We start from the raw sequence: 23809 nt of genomic DNA on the forward strand, positions 1-23809 counted from the left end.
TTTTTTTTTTTTTCCCAATGATATCTTGATACTAACTTATTAATCTTGACATTAGAGTATATACTCTAGTGATTTATATGTTTATTAAAGTCATATTCACGCTCGCTTTATTGGATATTGATAAAAAATTATAAAAAATAACAATAATGAGTCTTGATATTAAATGCAATATCAATAGGACTGTTATCCTTTCGTCTCCCAACCATAAAAAATAAAACATTACCAATTTAAATCTACCAGTTTAAGACCATTTTTAGACGATGGCTGCAAATTTTCATAGTATTTAATTACCTTGTATGGTCGTATTTAAATTTTCTTAATTATTTAAAAAAAAAAATTGAAGCCTTAGCTAAAAAAAAAGACATCGTAGTTATAATTTCGCTAGGATACAGAATTACAAAAAAAACTTAGTTTTTCTAAATTCGGAGTTATACAATAAAGAAATTTCAGTAAAATCTTCATGACAAGATTATTTAGACATTTAAAATTTTCTAATAATACAAATAGAAAATTTAATTTAATAGTTGAAATATTTAAATTTTGTCAATAAAATGACAAACTAAAATTTACTTTACAATTAATAAATCAAATCTTATAAGCAAGTTAAAATTATATTAAAATAAATTTAGTCACTCGCTCGGTTAGTGGTAACAAAGTAAATCGTCTTATTGACAACTTTTTTTTTTTTTTTATATATTAATAATTTTGAAATAATATTTGAATTGTTTTTTAATTACAGCGCTGTGTTTACTTGGACTAATTTACTTGTGGTTGTTGTTGAACTAAATGGAAGTGAGAGCGAAGCTTTGGATCTTGTTGCTCTTGTTACTAGTGCTGTTTTGGAGGAGCATCATTTAGTTGTTGGTGTCGTCGTAGTCGTTGACCCTGGAGTGGTGCCGATCAATTCACGCGGAGAAAAACAAAGAATGCATTTGCGGGATGGATTTTTAGCAGATCAATTAGATCCTATTTATGTAGCGTATAATATGTAAACGAGCTTGAGAGTGGCAAAAAAAATTATTATTAATTTAATTTACATTGTTCACTTCTTGATAATTAATTGTAGTCAAAGACCATTTATTTTCATCACAGTACATCGACATAGTTGATTCGTTTTATTTTTTGGACTCCCTAATGGGTGATAACATTCTTATATCAATTTATTTATCCATAATTAATAATTTAACGTAATATAATCTTCGAATGTGTTTTTATCTTCAAATCCATTCAGAATTATAATTTTAACATTGATGAATGCCGAAAATTAAACATTTTTCGAATAACGTATTGATTCGAGAGTATTCAAGGGCAGCTATTTGTAAATTATTGATTTTTTTTTCTTTAAACTCCATTTCGTATTTGGAGTAGACTGAAAGATCGATCGGACAATACATATTTATCGTTTTTATAGCCACGTTTAATAAAATAAATATTTAAAGTCACAAACATTAATTCATATCTATATATTTGTATTGATCCCGTAATCAATTAGACTACGTATAGTTTTCTCTTACCATCGATCTTAAACAACTACATTATTTTTACGTAACATAATCTGATATTTGTAAGCATTATATGCTTTTCCTATTCAATTAAAGAGCTGAAAACGTAAAAAAGATGTGATCGTTAGCGCTTAAATTTTACTTTATTAATATTATAATTCAGGCTCAAATTTACTCTTATAAATACTTATATAATGATAATTCAGTCAATATTCATTTATTGTTTATCTTTAAAATAAAAAAACAAGTATATATATATATATATATATATATACATATTACTCGAGCAATTGTTTTTTAATTCTCTGGACGCCATTTTATCAAAAAATTGTACAGTCGTTAGTTTTATAATTTTATGTTATTCTACATTAATTTAATCACGCGGATATTTTTTTATAGCACTGATTGTAAGTTAATTATCATATTTTTTTTCCATATGTCATCAAGCTAAACAGTGATTGAGTATCGTCGAGTGCAATACATATAAGCTCTTTTAATACTGTAATCATCGATATTCCTTGTAAATAATTCAAGTTAATTAATAGACGAACAAAAATAAAAATTTTTTTCGCCTATTCTACGAAAAAAAATGTAAACCTTTGTGCACCATTGAATTTCGAGAACTTCAATTTTGATATTAAGTATGAAAATAATTGAAAAAATGTGCCATGCCTATATATATATATATATATATATATATATTCAAGGCACGTATATTTTTTTTCTTTTTGTTTTTAACAATAAACTTTCAATATTGTAACAAATTGTGTCTATTGGAGTCATTATAATTATTGTTAATTATCAGTTGTGATTTACATTTTTAATCAGAAAACAATTATCATTCAAAATATATAAAAAAGAAACATATTAATTTATAAAGTAGTTGCATTAATGATTATTACCATAAGAACGAATAATGTTTATATTTTTACAATGATCAGTTTCATTTTATAAAATTTTATTGTAATAACATAAAAACAAATCTGAGATAAAAATTTTATGGAATAATTATTCTCAAAATGGAATCGCACAAAACTAATGGAGAATGCGTGCATGCGAAAAAAAAGGTTTCTATTGTATGTATAAATGTTGATAATAATAATTGATAGGAATATGGGATATTTGTCATATTATAATAATGCCCATACTCATCATCTTATATAAAGACGACGTAATTATCTAATAAAATTAGTTTGCGGACGGCTCCTAAATTTAATATTCACCCTTAAGGTGATAAACATTTATTTATTCTCTTGATAATCATGCTCATATGTATGTACATAAATGAAATATCGTTTTTTTTTCTTTTAGATTATAAAAAAAAATTCTTTGTACGTGAAGTATACTTGATAGTTATTGTATTGAAATACAATTATTATAAAAACTGTCAGTAGAAGAGTTAAGCATTAATGATGTCAGAATAAAATTAATCTATTAGACTTCCTGAAGATCTGACAGTTTGCCCAATAATTACTATATTGTAATACCCTAACTTCACGATAGTGAGATAAAAATTAAAGACTGTCGTAGCAGTTACTGTAGTGTTTTTTAAATGAAAAAAATTTTTTCTTTACAATAAATATTTAAAAAATAAATAGCATATGCGTATTTAGAAAAACACGAAAAAAATAATACAATCGCAATCTTTTACATTAATATTTAAACAAAAATAAAAATTTTGCCCAGAGCAAATCAAATAAACGTAATGTACATTTTTTAAAAATTTTCTTATGTATTCCTTATTAATATAAATTTATCCCTTGTCAATTATATCGTGAATAAGTAGATAATTTAACTTGTACATGTAGTGTTTATAACAAGTTTAAATTAAAAAAAAAAAAAAAAAAAAAAAAATATGAAAGCTTATCGAATTATCAATAAAAAGCCGTTAATATTTCTTTTTTGATTTCTCAATTGATATTAACAAATATTGAACCGAGATCATTAAATTTTATCTTTTAATTCAATAGCCTCATACAGAAAATATATTTTAAAAATTATAATATCTAATAATTTTTTTATTCTTTCCGAATTATGGACTTCAATAAAGTTTGAGTGACTAGTTACGGCAAATTGAGTTTTTAATAGATAACTAAAAAAATTATTTTTTAACTTCCCGCTCAGAAAATCGATGATTTCCAACAAATTCGGGAAGTTATTGTTTTCATCCCGATTTTCGAAAATCAAGTTTTCATTAGATGTCGACGTTTTGAGGTCCCTTAGGAAGCTATTCTGACTATTTTCAGAATGATGTCCGAGTGTCTGTATGCATGCATGTATGTAAGTGTGTATGTAAACTCTTTGTAACTTTTTAAATAATGAACCGATTTGGATGGTTAAGACAGCAATCGAAAGAGCTTGTTGGCCATCAACTTTCCTGGAAATTTCAGATCATTTGATCAAACAGACTTGAAAATACAGTAGAACTTCGTTATAAGACTAGCTCGGGGCTGTAGAGGAAAAAACTCTTAGAATTGAGGTACCCCCACTAGTGTGCTTTATAGCGTTTGCGTCCATACCTCGCTATAATACTATTGCCGTTTTGCGTTTTATTTGTGTATTTGGTTCAACTCTATTCTAGTGAATCTATTTTATATATAATCATAAATGAACAAAATTTTGTCGTTCATTTCTGTTGATTAATTACGTGATACCACGAAATTTTAACTATTCTTTATGAAAATAAATTATTTAATTTACAATCTTTATGTATGTACATTTTATCTCGATTTTAGTCGTACTGGTCGTTAGTCTTATAACGAGGTTTCAGCGCAAAACTTTTATTGAGTTGTTGATGGGGGAAGTGTTCCGAGCGAGTTTTAACAAATTGAGGGGAAGAGTCTTATAACGCAGAGTCTTATAATGACGTCCTACTGTACTGGCGAATTACGAAAAAAAAATTTTTTTTTTTAGTTTTTTATTGATTTCTTAGAAACGACTTAAACGATCAACTTCAAAATCTATTCAGCCCTAGAACCTAGAACTTTATAAAACGCGTCGAATGCCGCCTTAGCCATCAAAATCGGTTAATTCGTTTGTGAGATATTGTGGGAGAAAGAAATGCTAAAAAACGGTTTTTTCGAAAACAATGGCATACAAAAGTATTGTCGAGCTCGAAAATGTATTCACAACAATGTTTTCGAGCTCAAAGAGCTCGAGAACAGCGGGAAGTTTTGGGGCTGGTCCGCAGGGTCAACCTATAGACAGATTTTTTTTTTATATATTGAATAGAAGTACCATTTGTGGTCGCTGCACCATTTCTGAACACTTAATACTTTATTTTAATAAATTAAAACGTATAAAAAAAATTTCGTAATAAAGTATATCTTCGAGTACATTTAAAAAATTGATTGTTATTGCGTATTTTATAAATTATTTCATTTTAATTCTCGTAAAGTCCAAAACTCGCCCTTGAGTGGTTACAAAAAGTACCTCTACTCTAAATTTGATATTTTAGTAAATAAAATTGATAATTTAATTATTTAACAATTTAACATTTTTGACATTTATGAATGAGCATTCGAGTAGATTATTCACATTTGTCGGAAAGTGAAAAGTATGCAAAATAAAAGCTTATATTGACGATACAGTACAAAAAAAAAAGTATAATACTAAACTGGCTATCCATAGTTTGCCAACTGATTGCCATCGTAAGCGGACGTCAGAAAAAAGAAAAGAAAAATAAAAGCGAAAGAGAGAAGAAAGATGAGAAAGAGAGATCGAGGAGAAACGAGAATGAAAAAAAGTAACTGCTGCCCGTAAATGTACCAGGAATAGTATTATAACATTTTTATAAAGGCATAAGCAGTCGAGCACAGTCAAGTTAGTCAACGGTTGGCAGTGGCACGCGTTACCGTTGTTTCTCGTCGGTCGTTTACTCTGTTGTTTATTATATATGCAATATACATTTTCATATGAAAAATTTATATGTATGTATATGTGTGCATAATATATATATATATATATATAAGTTTTTATTTATTTGATTCTACTGTACCAAGTTTTGTGTAGATCGATTATAGTTTTTTATAAACACATTTATCATTATGGAAATGATAAACAGTCTTAAAAATGTGAAACATTTCCATAATAACGTTTAAAAGACGTTTACCATTCGTAAAAATCGGCTGTTGTTACGGAGCCGTTAAATCGTAATATTTTTTCAACGCTTTTTCAAGAAATTGGTGAGTAAAAAATATATTTATTTTTATTATTTTATAATACATATTTTTAAAAAGTATAAACACTTAAAAAATTAACCCAAATTTTAAAAAACAGTTGAGCCAGTGTAAGCTGTAAATTAAATTAAATATCATAAAAGAAAAGAAACTTTATAGATGACAAAGTTTTCTATTTACAATTTAGTTGAAAACTTTATGCTATAATATTTCATATTAATTGCATACCAAAGAATATGTTTTAAAATAAAATATTTCAAAAATAAAGAATTTTTTTTATTTTTTTGTGTATAGAAAAAACTTTGGCTGTGGCTTAGTTTTTTTTTCCAGTGCAATGATAGACACGAGATATTTTACGAGAGTTCAGAAATAAAAGAATATATTTTTAAACACTTACGTTCTCTTATGCTTAGCTATTAAAATTTTAAAGCTATTTTTATTTTAGTTTTGGCTAATTTGTCATATTTAAAAAAACGCCACCACTTACTTCAATTACACTCACGTGTTTTTTAACCGTGGTATATTTTTTAACTTCATTTATATTATATCGTAGGGTTAGGAAGTTCGCTAAATCGATAATAATTCTAACTATCAACAATAATCAGACAGTTTTAGGAATGTTATATAGGTATACACAAATTCGTAAATATTTAATTTAAAAAATTATGAAACTTATCAAGGTTATAAGTAAAAAGTTAACAAAAAAAAAAAAAGGGATAGACATAATATAACAAGAGATCGATATGGAGGCGTGTATCAAAACATTCATTTTAAACAGTTATTTTATTCTTCATATGTACCGATCAATAAAATTATATGTGATATGTGAACTTGAAACTTATTCTTACATGCTTTGTTATAAATAATTAAAGAATTATAAGAGCTATTACAAATAAATTAAATGTCTAACTAGATTAAATAATTATAGTTAATTATTTTTTCAAAACGAAGTGCTACAAGCATTCGCTATTTGGTCGACGACTAGTTACATGTTAAATATAATTATTTAAGATAAATTTTCATTAAGTAGATTTTAAATACGTACATTATATTATATGTTTTTGAAATATTAAACTATATTTTTTTAATTTTACGGTTTAAATATTCTTAGATCTTAATTTAAAGAAAAATCTATGTTATTCTTGGATGAATAATATTTTTTAATCATTTTTATACAAAACTTAAAAACTTTGATACCCTGATAAAAGTATATTGAATTTGAATCAGAATTAATATTTCTTCAATATTTTGTAAAATAATCATCTAATTAATCTTCAAATTTTTATGAAATCTAGAACTTAATTAGTTTTTTTTTAATTGTCAAGAGATTTAATCATAAAGATTTACAATTAATTATATTTGTACATCAATCTAATCCGAAATTAGCGAGCTAATATTCAAAAACAAAAAAAATAAAATAAGAATTTTTAACGCTGAAGTTAACAAAACAATTTGAAAACCACTTGGCCCTGCTAGCCAGGCCTAAAACTTCCCGCTATTTTCGAGCTCTGGAGTATATACTATTGTGAATACACATTTTTGAGCTTTTCGAGCTCGAAAATAGTAATGTCGCACCTTTCATTGCGGAAATTCAAGTAATAATCAATATAAAAAAAAAAAAAAAAAAAAAAAAAGAAGTAAATCGTTATTATTTTTAAATTTATATCGACAATAGCTTTGGAAATAATGGACCGATTTTGACGTTCAAAACGGCATTTGACGCAGTTTTTCGACTTCTAACTCGGACATTATTCTGAAAGTAGTCAAAATAGCTTCTTAGGACCTTAAAAAGTTGAAATCTGATAAAAATTCGATTTTCAAAAATCGAAGTGAAAATAATAACTTTCCGAATTTTTTAAAAACCTTCGATTTTGTTAGTCGAAAGTTAAAGATATGTACTTCAAATTTTGTAAAACTATTAATAATGATATAATGTTATAAAAAGTAAGGCATTTATAACTTATTGTTTTTTGAATGTGCAGATCTAGCGTTGTATATATTATTCGATTGTATTTTTATATTTATTCTATATCAAAACTGCTAGTGGGAACAATATGTATGGGGTATTCCACGCTAAATTGGTCGGTTTCGAAAATTGTTTTCTCCGATTTTCTTATTTTTTTGGTATTTTTTAGTACTCCAAAAAAGGCTTCCTGGTAAATTTTTAGATGTGTTTGATCAATGGTTCAAAAAATATCGAATTTTCAAAAAAACCGCTCTTTTCATGGCTTTTTGATCATAATTGTCCCAATAATAGTCGAAATTCAATGGTTTTTTTTTTTTTCAAAATTTTCGATGGCTTTTTTAGATGGCTTTAACAGGAAAGAATACAAAACAAATATTCAAAATGTTTTTGATCAAGATTTTTGAATTTAAAGTTTTCAATCGTGTTTTTAAAACTGTGCGTATCCTTCGATTTTCTTGAAAATTTTCTATCAGAAACTTCTATCCATTCTGCGACTTTTGAGCCCGGTCCGGTAGTAGGCCTTCCATAATTAAGGTAAATGTCCCAATACCGGAACAAGACCCAATACCGGAACGATTTGATAATCATTATATTATATTTCAACTCGTACGCGATGAAACTAAATAAAACTTTCTTTATTTGAAACCTTAATCTTTAAGTTAAAAAATAATATATAAAATAGATTTTAGAAAATATTTAAAATATGAAAAAAAAATGTTAATTAGAGCATTAGTCTCGGATTCATTACTTTTTCATGTCTCTTAATGGTTTTGCTAAGAAATCAGTCAATGGTCATAAGCTTATAGAAAATGCATAAAATTATTTTTCAATAATCTTTTTTTTTGTATATGCATCTTGAATGACATAAAATTCAAGAAAACATATTAAAAATATGAAAAAAATAGTATTATTATATTAATTTGACTGTTCGTCTATTGGTACACCAAAATGAACCCGTGCCCAGTACCGGAACAGTCAATCATATTAATGTTATCGATAGACATTAACGATGAGTTTCATTGATTGGCTAAATCAAGTACAATATTAATTATTACTGGAGCCCTAATATTTAATGCAGTATGTATGATTGTTATAAAAAATAGATTAAGTATAGATAAACTCTAATTTAAATCATAAAAAATAAATTTTTGTTTTTTTTTTTTAATTATTTTTCTAGTATAACCTCAAATGATTTATTTTGTTTCTATTCATTAGTTCAAAATATTTATTTTCATTGAATATTCAATCATTTTAAAATTTTAAATACATTTTACATTATGGGTGTGATATAGCAGACATCAGACAAATTTAAAATTATTAATAAATCGAGTAAATAATCAATAATATAAAATTTAAAAAAATGCAAATTCAAAAAATTTTGAAATTAATAGTGCTTTTTTTGTAAATATTATTTTGTAATTATTTATCTTATTTATTTATAATTTTAAAGTTCTCTGATGTCTGCTACATTCATACTCGTTTTACATTAATATTATGTAATAATTATTAATATTTTCGCCATGAATAAATGCAAAAAATAACTTATTTTATTTACTGTTCCGGTATTAGGACAACCGAATTCCCGTATTGGGACAAAGCTATTTCAGCGTTCCGGTATTGGGTCTTTTGGGTGTCATAGAAAAAACTTTTTTTTTTATATTAAATTTAAGAAAAATGAACTTATTTGATTATTTTTGAATTGGTAAATGTCTATTCTATATGATGTAATAAATTATTTTGGTTTATAATTTATTTGAATATTTTTAAAACGATAAAAATCAGTCATATACCCTTCGTCGTTCCGGTATTGGGACATTTACCTTACTATTTTTTTTCGATTTTTGAAAATGAAAGAATTTTTTTTTCGCTATAAATTATTATCAGTACCGATTTTTGACACTATACACTTGTTTTTCTTACATATTATAAATTGATTTCTAAACTTTTTTGTTTTAAGTAGGTATTTAAAAACAATTCCATTTTCGAAAATCGGAATGAAACCAATAACTTCTCGAATTTTTGAAAATTTCAAATTTTCTTAGCGGAAAGTTCAAAATTTCCCGTGATATATAAATGGGATATCGAATTGCTAACATTGAAAGTCAAAATATAAATTGTTAAAGGTCGCTCAATATCTTTAAAATTTCACGAAAGAGGTATCAGCTGATCTACTTTTAAGTACAATTTGGCAATTACTAATGATAATAATAATTTAAAAAAAATTTAGAGTTCACATAATATCTAAAAGTTTCAAATGATTTTCAAGTATGAATAGCTTGATTCGATGCAAAATAAATAAGTCGTAAGTTCGAACTATTCGTATACTCCTAATGCGTAGTTACGTATTATCATATATGATAGCGCACTATCTGTTTTTATACCTTCTTATATATCATATATGGCAATATATGGGCATATATGGTCATATGAAGACATACAGATTTTTAAAATAACTTTGAGCTGACTATCACAATTACTTATATACAGGTCCTGGATGTTGTAGTGCAAAAACAAAAATAAGAAATTTTTTTGATATTATTAATAGCAGATTGATAATTACATTCTGCTTTTTGAAAAGTGAATATATTCTTTCAATCCTACGTACCCAGGTAGGAATCACCAAGGCTGACTATAGACCGAGCCTTGGCCCTATTGTCACTTGCCAAGCTTCGGCAGCTGATCATCAGCCAGGGCTTGGGCCAATGCTTTGATTATATTAAGCTGTCTTGGCAGCTTGACCATTGGTCCCAGTCTAGGCCGAAGCTTGGTCCAATGGTTTGATTAAATTAAGTCGAGCCTCGGATAATGACCATTGGCTCGAGCTTCGGCCAGGGTCAGGCCCTATGTTTCGATTTTTGTTAAATCGAGACTTGGCCGCTGACCAATGGTCTAAGGATCGGCCGAGGCTTGACCCAATAGTCTCACAATGTTAATCTGAGCCTTGGGAAAGAACCATCGGCCCAATCCTCAACCGAGGCTGGGCCTGATAGTTTAATTTTTGTAAAGCCGAGCCTTGGCAGCTGACCATTGGCTAATGCCTCAGTTCAATAAACAATATAGTAGTGCTACTTGATCTTATTCTTTATTTGGTCATTTACACGGAGAAAAAAATATTGCGCTCACCACTCAACGGTATCGTGATATTCATTCTCCTCGGTTGGTTATACTTTGTATACGGGAAGTGTTAGTCTATCGGATCGTGATTATCACGATTCAGGCAGATCCCGAAATCATAAGATCGTTTTGCTATAGTAACGATCCGTTCTGTTATACTTACTATCTTTTGAATCATTCTGTCAACGATACGCCAGAAATCTAAATAATTTATATAGGCAAATGCCCATAAAAAATTTGAGGTTAAAATAGATGAATTTTTAACTTTAACTTCATTGCAATTTTATTTTTAGTTGGAATTAATAATTACATGTTAATAATTTTAATAAGTGCAATAAAAAATTATTATTTAATATCAAGAAATGTAAAGTAATAGAATATACGTAATTAATTGATGTCAATTTTTAAGTCTTTTTTTTTCAAAGATAAATTAAAAAATTAATTGATAAAAAAAATATATGGTATCGTAACGGTGGACTATAAAATTTGAATCATTATTTTTACAATAGACTATAGTAAATTTTGTTTTATAATTAATACTACTACAAGATAGAAAAAATCAGATACTATAGAGTAAATTATACAAGTTCTGTTAATAAAAATTACAATGCAACTATCGTAAAATGAATAAGTCGGTAATGTAGAATTTCTTTAAATATAAAAGTATAATTAGAAGTCAACGGAGTAAAATTTAGTTTCTTAAAAAAGTAAAACTTACAATAAAAAAAAAAGAAAATTTATCATTTTGTATTTTTTTTTTTTTTTTTTTTTAATAATTAAATTGAGAAGGTAAATACAATGTCGAAATAAAAATAAAACATGTTGAAGTAATAATAATAAAACATTTATTTAATATTTTTTGAAATATACTTTTTTGGTATATAAAATTTATTAATTATTATTAATTATTCATTAATTTAACTTATAAGTTGTAATATCACATCAGGTTCAAAAAGTATTATACTTGTTTCTTTTTGAATAAAAATAACTCATTCCTTTATATCCAAAATATGCACATGTAGGAAATTAAAAAAACCATAGGTGCAATTTTCTTGAAAATTCTTTTCTCATAATTTATCATTTTTAAACAAATCCAAAAATTATTAGGCGTCGGCTAACTTCAGAAAGAAACATTAAATGTCCATAATTTGAGGTTATTGAAATGTTTACCTTATCGCCGAGTCGGATAAAATTATTCATTGTCGACAAATAAATAATATTCTGTAACAAAATTAGGAGAATTGAATATATTAAAAAAAAAAAAATTCATTCTTTTAGATTCATTCATTCTATGACAATGATACTACTTGTTTATAAAAATAAACTTCATGTCCAGATAAATAATTTTAAAACGAACGAAATACCCACAGAATATTTAGTTTAATAATAAATGAATAGTAATAAATATACTCACACCACCAAATTATTATATTCTTTAATCTACGTAGGTTTGTTTTGAAGAAAGCACAGTGTTTTTTTTTCAATTTTTTATTTATCATTGTCCGAAGAATGTCATGAACAATAATCTCTATTTCTGCACTAAAGTGGAGGTAAAGATGCACTGATTTATAAATATATATCGTTGGACCACACATAATACGAACGAAATAGATGTTATCATTTGTATATACATATATACTCTTACACAAGCATCACATCATGGTATTGTGACAACATTTATCTTTCATACGTAAATGCTTCAGATGGCATATACTATACCATTTCAGAAGATTTACAATCCAACTATCGTAATCTTTGTGGCTTGTATTGTAAAAACATAGAGGCAGCACTGTAAATTAAGAGGAAGAATAAAGGAATAAATATTATAATTAAATCTTATTTTTTATTCTTTTACTATTTACGATAGTAAGATTGTAATATTTCTTATTAAATTTTATACAACAAACTCTTAATGAAATTACGATAGTGAATAGTAAAAAATCTTTTAGAAACTGTAAATTTTCGTATCATATATTTGAAAGTTACAGATAATAAAAGTATAGTCCAGGATTACGATAGTAATATTTGAATTTTTCTTCGAATTTTTTTTCCGTGTATTTATTAATTTAAATGACAATGTTATAGATTGAGCATTGGGTGAGCCTTAGATTTTTCGCTCCCCGAGGTTTGGCCGAGGCTTGATTTTTTTGTTTCCCAAGCCTTGGCCAAGGCTCAATTTTTCGTTTCCCAAGGCTCGGCCGAGGCTTGATATTTTGTTTCCCAAGGCTTGGAACATGGCTACCATCCAAGGCTTGAACCATGGCTCGCCCAATGGTCAGCCAAGGCTCGCCCCAAGCCTTGCGCTAAGCCGAGGAGCATTGGCTGACGCCGGGCCAAGGCTTGGTCCAAGCTTTGGCCAATGGTTCCTTCCAACCAGGGATAGCTCAATTAAACTCAGTTGTCACTGTCGGTTGCGTAGCGTAGTCGTTAAAGCGTCGATCTTTCGTGCGTAAGGTCCCGGGTTTGAATCCTACAGAAGCGGATGCGGTCATTAATAAGTTTAGCGTTTTTTCTCTGAATTAAAAATTTCCAATTCGATTAGGAATGCAATTATTCACATATCTTATAATCTCTGCGTCGCTAAAATAATTAAAAAATAAAAAAAAATTTTTTTTTTTATTTGATTAAAATTTCTATACATAGTCATATCAAGTCATATATGCCCTGTTTAAAAATATTGATTGAAAAGAATTAAAAATGATGAAATTCGAATTCTTTTCAATAATCTCAATTCTTTTCTTTGTATATATAGATATACAGTTTGCATGGAGTGACCGCTTCTCAATCCTTTCCAATCAGTATTTTTAACCAGGGTGGCCATATCAAGCTATGTATGGTCATACATGGCCACGTATGGTCATATATGGCCATACACGGTCATGTATGATCATATATAAGCATATTTGATCATATATGGCCATATATATAGCACTCACATATGACCATGTATGATTCATTTTTCACGGGGGTATATATTATTACTAGTCAGCAAAAGTCAGAAAATGAGATGATCTTCTAAATTTTAGCTCGATAAGACCAAATCCGGCCACTGGAGAATTTTTTGAAAATTAAAAAAAGTTGATTTTTGAAAATTTGTATTTCAGCTTCCTGGTAACTTTGAGACTTCGTCCAAGCAGCATTTTTCTTCGCTAACCCGATATTTTTAAGAAAAAAATAGTCTGTTAGTTCAAACATTCACTTGTTTTTAAATAGCTCTGAAATCGACAGTTTTCAAAATAAAGGGATGATTGATAGCTCATATTCTTTGTTATGTAAGGTATATTCTGTCGGTATCTGCGTTAATTTATCATAGTTGCCTCTATTTCTTTAATATATGGCTATCCAAAGGCGATGAATTTTTTAAAAATCGATTTTTTTAGATACCCATTACTTTTTTTTTAGGAACTCGAAATCCTTTGAAATTTTTAGAGATTATACTTCATTCTATCCTGAAACCACCCTGATATTTTCCTCAAGTTTGGAATAAAACTGGTTTCTAAGCTATATGAACTCTGGAGAATATCAAATTTTCGTTTTAATATGACTTTTTTTTTGTAATTTTATCATTAGTTTCACCATTTTCACGTAATTTAATAATTTTTGTTTCTTGGTTTTATTGTATAAATGGGAGTAGAACGGACTCTATAATAAAAATATGGAAATAGTTAATATATCATATTTTTTTTTCTCTCGATCAAAATTTATAAATTTAAGTACTATATGCGGAGAAGTATGCGGAGAAGAATGCCGCTTTGACGGAGTTTTTAAGTTACTAGGAAGCTGAGATAAAAATTTTAAAAAACGATTAAAAAATCACCTTTTTTTTAATTTTCAAAAAATTCTCAAGTGGCCGAATTTGGTCATTTCGGGCTCAAATTTGAAAGATCATCTCATTTTCTGGACTGCTTTCAAGGAAAAAATCGGCAGCCACATAATCGGTGACCAACCTCCGTACACTTCTGTTGAAATGAAATGAATCTGCCCTTACATATGAGGCATTCCACGCCAAATCGACCACTTTTGGCCACGACCCCTTTCGATTTGGCTGAAAATTTTTTTTCCTTTTCTACCCTATTAAAATCATTTTCCAGGAAATTTTCAAATTTTTATACCCAACCCAAGAAAAGTTATGAGTTTTTCAAAAAGAAGGGTTTTATTTTTAACTTCTCGCTAAAAAAATCGACGATTTTCGAAAAATTTGGGAAGTTATTATTTTCACCCCGATTGGCGAAAATCGAAATTTCATCAGATGTCGACGTTTTGAGGTTCTAGAAAGTTAGTCTGTCTATTTTCATCCTGCGATTTTTCCCGCCAATCCTAGAGTGGGCATACTTTTCCTTCTATTTTTTTTTTATCAATTGAAAAGAAAATGTTTGCCCAGTTGGGCTTACTTTACAAAACATCACTCTGGAATTTTTAGGATTTGTAGACGACTTTAGAGTTTGAAAAATTGAGACGAAAAAATTAATTGAAAATCACAGGTTTTTAAAATAGCGATGTGCGTTAGATTTATTTTTCGAAAGCCTGCGACTTGATCAAAAATAAACCAAATGGCATTTTTTTTACCATTTTCTTTGTTTTCAGGTGTAGTTTTTGAAAAAATTACAATGAAGTTATTTATCGGCATCTTCAATTTTTTTTTTCACTTTTTCGAAAAAAATTCAAATTTCTTCGAGGATCATATCTTTCAACTAATTTTTTCGACTCAATTTTTCAAACTCTGAAGTCGTCGAAAAATTCTCAAAAATTCCAGAGTGATGTTTTGTAAAATAACCCCAACTGGGAAAATATTTTTTTTTTCAATTGATAAAAGAAAAATAGAAAGAAAAGTCTGTCCACTCTGGGATTAGTGGAAAAAATCGCAGAATTAATTAATGATTTTTTTTGAGAAAATAAAAAAAAAAAAATAAAAAATGGTGGACTTTAAAAAAATAACGGTTTTTTTCAAAAAAGCTGGAAATTTCATAGAATTTACTGTCTTGAAATTTTTTTTTAAAAAGTACATTCGTAGACAATAATTTTAGTAAAAAAAAACGTCGGAATTAGTTAATTATTCAAGAAGTTATAGCTATTTGAAAAAATAAAAGCCTTTTTTTGAAAAACTCATAACTTTTCTTGGGTTAGGTAAAAAAATTTGAAAATTTACTGAAAAATGATTTTAATGGGGTAGAAAAGGAGAAAAAATTTTCAGCCAAATCGAAAGAGGTCGGCGTCAAAAGTGATCGATTTGGCGTGGGATGTTCTATATATTAATTGATATGATTCAGTCATTGTATCATCAAGTTAAAAAAAAAAAAATTTGTGAGTCTTTTCTGTAAATATCTCAAAATTTTTCATTATATGAGTATTATAACATCATAAAAAGAGTCACTATAAAAACAGTTCCTTTTTCAAAAATATTTGATAAATATATTAAAATATTCATTATTAAACGGGTTTCATGAATTAATTTGTTTGTTTATTTAATTCATTAAGTGTAAATAATTATTCAAAGGCTGTTAATAAGCTTTAATTGGTCCAATTGAAATGTTTCAATGTCACACTTTCATTTTCGTTTAGATTAACAGAATGTTTTTCTTAAACTCTTGTGACTATGTTGATTTATTTTTTCATTTATTATTTATCGCATTAAAGTGCAAATACCGAAAATTTTTTATCATTATTTATTATTTAATAATTCAAATATAAATACAATCAAAATATTATTGAAGAACATTCACACCAAATTGGTTATTTGATGTCAGAAAGAAAAAAATATATGTGCATATTTCCTTGGAAGTGATCAAATATAAACAATTGTTCTTAAAAATGACCGTAAGAAATGAAAATTTAAAAACAATTGTTAATAGTTAAGATATAATTTGTTGTACAAAATAAGATGTTCAATATATATTATTATTTTAATAAGAGAAAGGATATAATATATTCCTGCAAGGTTAAAAATGACCCATATCGAGGTATTTTTGACCTGGTTTTTATAAAACTGTTCACTTGTTGCCGGTTTGTCTTTGTTTTTATATAAAAAGTATAATAATTGACGTTGAAAACAGCTGCGTGGTATTTATTTATTCGTTATGTATTATCATTATTGTCAAGTGCATATTAAAGTGCTATAAAAATATGTAATAATCACTTAATCATATAAATAATTTTTTTTTAAATGTTTACTCAAAAATTTTATAATCCTGTTGGTTTCGAGGCGCTTGATTGTAATCGAATTAAAAAAATGTTGATTTATTTCAAACCGTTATGAATACCTTAATATTCAAATAAATATTAAAAAAAAAAACCAGCTGACAGTTGCAGACGATCTATACAAGTTCATGACAATACAAGAGGAGAATTTTGATACAAGGACAATGTTTTAAACTTTTATTATCTATATACATTACCACTCTGGCTATAAAATATCGAGTGTGCATCTTAATAACACTTATTTCTTTTCAATCGTCTGTAAGTGCCGTATTTATTTTATTTATCTTTTTCTCTGTTTTGAGATCATTTATTCTTATTTAAAAACTAAATCCACTCCCGTTTAATATTATTAAATAACTCAAATTTATAACAATTTAAATTTATCCTATAATTTTTTGTGATTACTGACAGAGTGAAAAATAAACATTAAAGTTACTTGTGTCTGGTGTAAAATAATGATTTATGTCATTTGAAAAAATTTATGATAACAATGTATCAAATTAATGTTTATTTATAATAACTCACATTAACAGTCAGGTCAATGATTTATTTAAAAGTATAAAAATTAAAAATAATAGTTATCAGTTACTGCTGAAATTAAATAAATAGCGTCTTAATTAATTAATTGTAATAAGTTAGTCTCAAAAATATTAGTCTACAAAAAAAAAAAATACTATTGGCTTATAACGGTTTTACTGTCATATTTAATTCGTTGTGGTCATCGGTTAATTCTAAAATCAGTTGGACGTTTGTTGCAGCAGCTAACAGAACGGAGCTGACACCAAAACGCCTTCTCCACATGTGGACATCGCCGTCTCGTTTGAGAATCGGTCGAGCACCAAGAAAAAAGCCGTAAACTCTTTACTGTGATATATATATAATCGTAAAAAAAAGTCAAATCATATATCATTTTGACACTAAAAATTCAAATAATGGATAATTCCAAGAAAGCAGTGTACAAGCGGAAACTTTCATTTTTGGGTTTCGGCAGAAGAAATAGTGTAAGTATATTTTCGCAATATTTTATTAAGTTAAATTACTTACTATCAGTAAATTTGAAACAATAAAATTGAGTTTAAATAATTTTACATAATCTATCATATACTGTTTAGATCTGTTGTTAGTTTCCGTTTAAAAATAAACGCGTGGACACGTACAGTACAATATTAAAGTGTTCTACACGACTGGTTGTAATTATTGTATTGTTAGGAACATCAATGTGTTTGTAAAACACTAATAATTACTCTCGTCGTTTTATCACCCTAACCTCGCGATCACTAATTATTTTCGAATAATTGATTTAATATGTTTGGGTAAATGAATAAAAAAACATATATAAACAAATATATATATATATATATATATATATATATTATATAAAATGATTATCATCAGCTGTTTGTATACTATTGATAATTACGACGATAATAGGCAAAAATGTATACGAGATAAAAAAAGTAACTAGTTATAGTGATTACTTTTAAAACAAGTTATGTCTGTTTCGAATTATAGTGCGATAATTTTTAATAAGTATTCAATTGCGAATAATCATTTTTGTTTATTATCTTCACAGTTTATAATTAAAGTGTTAAAATTTATCGTTAACGTGACTTGATCAAAATGAACAAAACATATTTCAATATGAAATTACAATATATATTTGCAGTACTAGGTTCATTAATTTATTATGAGAGTTTACTTTAATTAAGGTTTTTCTTAAGAAATTTTATTCTTAAAAGAAATGAAAATTTTATTTATACCTTTAAGAAATATAATCTATCAGCCTCATTGAAGAATCTTGGAGTTTGATTTTAATATACATATATATTAAATAATACTCAAATATTAAATTTTTTATTATTTCGACAATAAAATTATGTTATAATCCAGTGTAAAATTCTAAGCATTATTGTTACTATATTGATAATGTCAAATGTTTATTGACTGATGACCGTCAACAATCAGGCCAATCGGTCTACGAGGCCGTCTCACTTCATTTTTATACAAGTCACACACATGGCGTTACGCGGGTAGTTGATTGTAACTAACAATAAAAACTACATTTCAAATACTTCATACTTAACAAAAATTTGTATTTTTTCATGTCACTCATAATGATTTAAAATAAAATATTGAAGAAAAAAATTTTTTTTTTTAATCAAGTCAAATTCTTTTGCATATTGATATAATCGAATATAATTACAAACGCGCAACATGTAAGAATAGATAATAGCATGAAATTCACTATTTTTTCACTTGTTAATGCAGTTACAATAATTTAAAATAATTACACTAATCAATCTTCATTAATTTTTAGTCTCTACCTTTTTTCATTACATTAAACTTTTTTTTTTCTATACTAATTATTTTAATAAATCTTAGTTATTTAAAAAAAAAAGAATATTGATAAAAGTCGTCACTCAGCTATACACGAATTATATACGTAATTCATCAGAAAACTTTCAGTTTACGATATGAGAGAAACCTCCGTCAACGACCTAAGTCTAATTGACGTGGAAATATTTTGTTTTTTCAATGCTACAAGGCCTTTTTTAAATAAAACAGTTGGCCTATATTTTTATCAGCTGATTAATAGTTCAGTTATTTTTTGTTTTAATAGTCAATATCGAAATTTACTTTACAAAACTAGAATTATACAACACTACAACTACATTACATTTGAATGATATTTTAACTAGGGTGATCCAAAAAAACCAACTCATCGAATTTATAGCTTGAAAAGGACCTATATACCGAGAAAAAAATTCTCCCGTTGGGAAAAATTTTTAGCCCAATTTTACCTGGGTCGGCAGCTATTTGAAATTTCCCATTTAAATAACACGCGAGAAAATTTTTTTTCATTAAAAACATTATGACTGTTAAAGTGTTCGAGATAAAAAATTGGTTTTAGTATATTTTTGTAGGACATTCAATTTCCTAAAAGAAAAAGTCCTGGGAGTCATAATTTTTAAACTTAATAATTCGCCCAGGTAGGAATCGCCAAGACTGACTATAGGCCGAGCCTTGACCCTATTATCACTTGTCAAGCTTCGGCAGCTGACCCTTGGCTGAAGCCTTGACCAGGGCTTGGCCCAATGGTTTGATTACGTTAAGCCAAGCCTTGGCAGCTGACCATTGGTCCAAATCTAGGCCGAGCTTTGAAGAAGGATCATTGGGCCAAACTTCAACCGAGGCTAGGCCCGATAGTTTAATTTTTGTGAAGCCGAGCCTTGACAGCTGACCATTGGCCAATGTCTCAGTCTAGGTTGAATTTTTATTTAATATTGAAATTAGCAACTTTATATTTATCTATATATATGTACGTAGAGAAGACCAGGGTGTGACGGTCCACCGATTATGCGATTAATATCAAGAGTTGAAATTTTCTAAAAAGTAAAATTATCTGATATACAATAATTTTCATTTTATTAGTTATTGCTATGTACAAAACTTTAATTATACGGCCAGAAAAATCTCGTCAAAACAACAAAACGTTTCGTTATTACCGCTCTATTATGTATAGTCAACTTTTTTTTACAATACTCTGTATAGTCATTTTGGCGATCCAAGTATCGTCGCAGCGTAACGTTAAAATGGCAATACTATTATAGATATCCCGAAGAATCGCTAATAAGACAATCTTATCAATAGTTTTTGATAAAAAAAAAAAAAAAAATGAATGTAAATTGAAAGATGCCAAGTTGAAAGTACAGCTTCATTAACTATTCCATATGATATGTTTCAATGTTCAGACTCAGTGACTTGTTTTAATTAATCAGTTTCTTGCAGAATTTAAAAAAAACTTTTAACAAATTAATTAATTTATTGGTTAAAAAACAAATAATAAGACATTTTTTAAAACTGAAAATATCAATTCGCGTTTAACATAAATGTATTAATTATAACGAAGCAAAAAAAGTTATATAGCTTGAAAACAGCGGTAAGTTTTAGGGCTGGCCCGCAGGGTCAACCGATAGACAGATTTTTCTAAATTTATCCAAATAAAAAAAAATTTTGTCCCCAAATTGATAGAAAATTTGATTTATCAGTAAATATTTAGGAAATACTTTAATGCCAAGAAGTGTAAGGAAAAAATCTCAAGATAAATTTTAAAACTGTTAGGAAACGCAATGATTCAACGAAATCAGGCTCAAAAATATAGCAGTTATCATCTATTTTAAGATAGGTCAGTTATAGATATCCAGTGAGAAATTTTCTTCAACTTATTGAAGACTGCTTGAGTTTTTTCTTTTTGGACGGTGGTATAACTCTCTGGACCACGATAATTCTTGCTAGTTTAAGATAAAACAGGTAAGTTGAGTTTTTAAACTGAATAGTTCTATGAGCTCAAAACGGTGGAAATGGGAAAGTTGAGTTTTCAAAATTTTACGAAAAAATTTCCTCAGGTCGAAAGTATGTATCACATTTAATTTGCAGCCGCGTCTAACAGATAATATGAATTACCAAATCTAAATTGATCAATCTCTAACAGACTCATCAGAGATCTATTACAAGTTTATCGATTGCAGATCAACCGGAGATCTATCACATGTCTATCGCAGATCTGCAAGAGATATCTCAGGAGTTTTTGATGTATTTTTTGTTTTTTCGAATTTTGTCTCCTCAGGCAGACCTTCGGTAGATCTTTTGCAGATCTATAGGCGAAAGATCTGTGGTAGATCCTCCATAAATCTACCGTAAATTTTTTTATTTTTACCCGGGTTAAATTATTCAATGTCGATGTCACATAATATCCTTATAATAATTGAATTAATTATAATCATCCAACATAACCTATAGAATCATCATATTGCTTAAAAGTTTATCATTTAGTATTCTTCTGTGAATTATTGTTCGTGACTTTTTTTTATTTATATTTTAAAGAATATTTTGTGAAAAATGAATAATTATTATTAAAATTGTTTGATTTTTTTCAAAAATTGGATGTTCGCGGAAACAGAGTATACTCTGTCGTATTTCCAAGTTAAATAAATGAGTTTAAAGGAACAAATGTCGTACTTACCGATTATTTTATGTAAAATTTTATAATTTTGAATAAATGAATACTTTATTTTCTAAAAATATTGGTTATCGTTGTTTTCACCATCGTGACCACTATTATTGTTATTGTTATTATTATTATTTTAAGGAAGTACAATTTATAGAATTTCTATGATAACATTTTAAGAACTAATTAATGTTGAATTAATATTTTAATTACGTAAGATAACTTTTCATTCTTCAACACTGAACCAATGTAACTTTAACATAGTCATTGACTTAAATTCAATGCTAGACGTGTATTACATTGACATTCAATTTCAGTCAAAATAATTATTTGCGTTGAATTTTTAAGCAAATACTTGAGTTCATTTGACACATAGTAGTTTGTGAAAACTACATTAAAAAAAATGTAGATTTAACATACTTTTTAAGTTAAATTTAACACAACAAGTTTGTTGGGCTTACACAAAAAAAAATGTTAAATTTCCAAAATTTTTGTGTTAATCTATTCAACACTAAGCTTGTGTTATTGTTTGACACAAGTATAAAGTGTTAAATTAACACACAAAATTGAGTGGACCGTTTGGGACATGTGATTTCTGTTAAATTTAACACAAATTTTTCAACTGTATTTATACACGGAGAACAAAATTGAATAATTTTTACACGGAAAAAAACGGAGTTCAAAATTAGATGATATTTATAGTCGTCAAATAAAAATTACTTTCCGAAGAGAAATTTACAATCCAAATCAAAAATTACTATTAATAATGGAAAGTTCCATTTTTTTGTTGATTCTTACAATCAGTATTGTAAATTTTACGATTTGTGAAAATTATAATGCAGATTAGTAAAAATGAATAAAGAATGTTAACAATCCATAATTATTTCACAACGATCATTCTGGAAATAACAATATTTAAAAATCTCTTTGATAATATTACAACTCTGAGTTAAAAAGATTTGTAAGCGTAGAAGTTGAATATTACAATTCATTAACAATAAATTACTGTAAAACTTATATTTATTTTTATCTATTCTGTAAAATTCAGTAGATAAAATAAAAAAATATTAGTATAGAGTAGATAGTGATTTTTATCTGGAAACAACAGAAAAGTCACACGTGACTCAAGTTATGATTATATGAATTTCGCAAAAGTTATTCATTTATATCCCGATTAGTACAATTTGTAAGATTATTAATTTTACTTCATAACATTTTAGAACTATTACTGAAAACATTGTAAAAAGAACTAGAATATTCTAAAATTTATACTATCAAATAAAATTTTCTTTAGGTATTGTAGTTTTTAAAACGTCGGTAATCCCTGCTTAAAAAATCTCATAAGATCCGATAGCTTCTTATAAATTCTCATAGGAATTTTATGATAATCAATGAGTTCTATGGGAAGCGGGAGTCCTCTTGTCATAGAACTTACTGAATTTTATGAGATTGTATAGGAGGTATTTAAAAAAATTAGTTTCTCATAGATTCTGATAAGGGATTCTTTATAAGAATCTATCGGAAAATTCAAATGTTTATAAAAAACGAGTTTTTATAAGGTTGGATGGGATAAAATATTCACGAAATTTATAGGGATCTATAAGAAAATAATAAAATTTACAAAATTTCTATTCAGTTGAGAATGTATGAGGAAATGATTTAGTCACTAACAAATGGAATCTATGAGAAAATAATAAAATTAGCAAAATTTTTGTTTCAATGAGAACGTATGAAGAAATCATTCCGTCAGTAATGATGGGATTCTATGAGAAAATAATGGAATTGAAAAAAGTTCTATTTGGATGAGAATGTATAAGGAAATGATCTCATCACTTACAACTGGAAT

General features: G+C 27.2%; 2 protein-coding genes across 9 annotated transcripts in view; both read left to right on the forward strand.

Moving 5' to 3' along the window:
- LOC103577686 (disco-interacting protein 2) overlaps window positions 1–2621 on the forward strand; it is a 37217-nt gene extending 34596 nt beyond the window's left edge. For all 6 annotated transcript variants that reach the window (XM_014440390.2, XM_053737871.1, XM_014440391.2 and 3 more), the window contains one exon: window positions 740–2621. In XM_014440390.2, coding sequence (XP_014295876.1) covers window positions 740–992 — 253 coding nt within the window. In that variant the 3' untranslated portion in view covers window positions 993–2621. The remainder of the gene's footprint in view (window positions 1–739) is intronic.
- A 2626-nt stretch (window positions 2622–5247) lies between these two features.
- Window positions 5248–23809, forward strand: part of LOC103577691 (band 3 anion transport protein) — a 74696-nt gene continuing 56134 nt past the window's right edge. The window contains exons 1-2 of one of the 3 annotated variants that reach the window (XM_053738134.1): window positions 5248–5686; window positions 17714–17956. In XM_053738134.1, the coding sequence (XP_053594109.1) occupies window positions 17888–17956 (69 nt within the window). In that variant the 5' untranslated portion in view covers window positions 5248–5686; window positions 17714–17887. The remainder of the gene's footprint in view (window positions 5687–17713; window positions 17957–23809) is intronic. The other 2 variants (XM_053738135.1, XM_053738136.1) reach the window with 2 other exon arrangements.

Source organism: Microplitis demolitor, chromosome 4, assembly GCF_026212275.2.
Source record: "Microplitis demolitor isolate Queensland-Clemson2020A chromosome 4, iyMicDemo2.1a, whole genome shotgun sequence".
Classification (NCBI taxonomy): Eukaryota; Metazoa; Arthropoda; class Insecta; order Hymenoptera; family Braconidae; genus Microplitis; species Microplitis demolitor.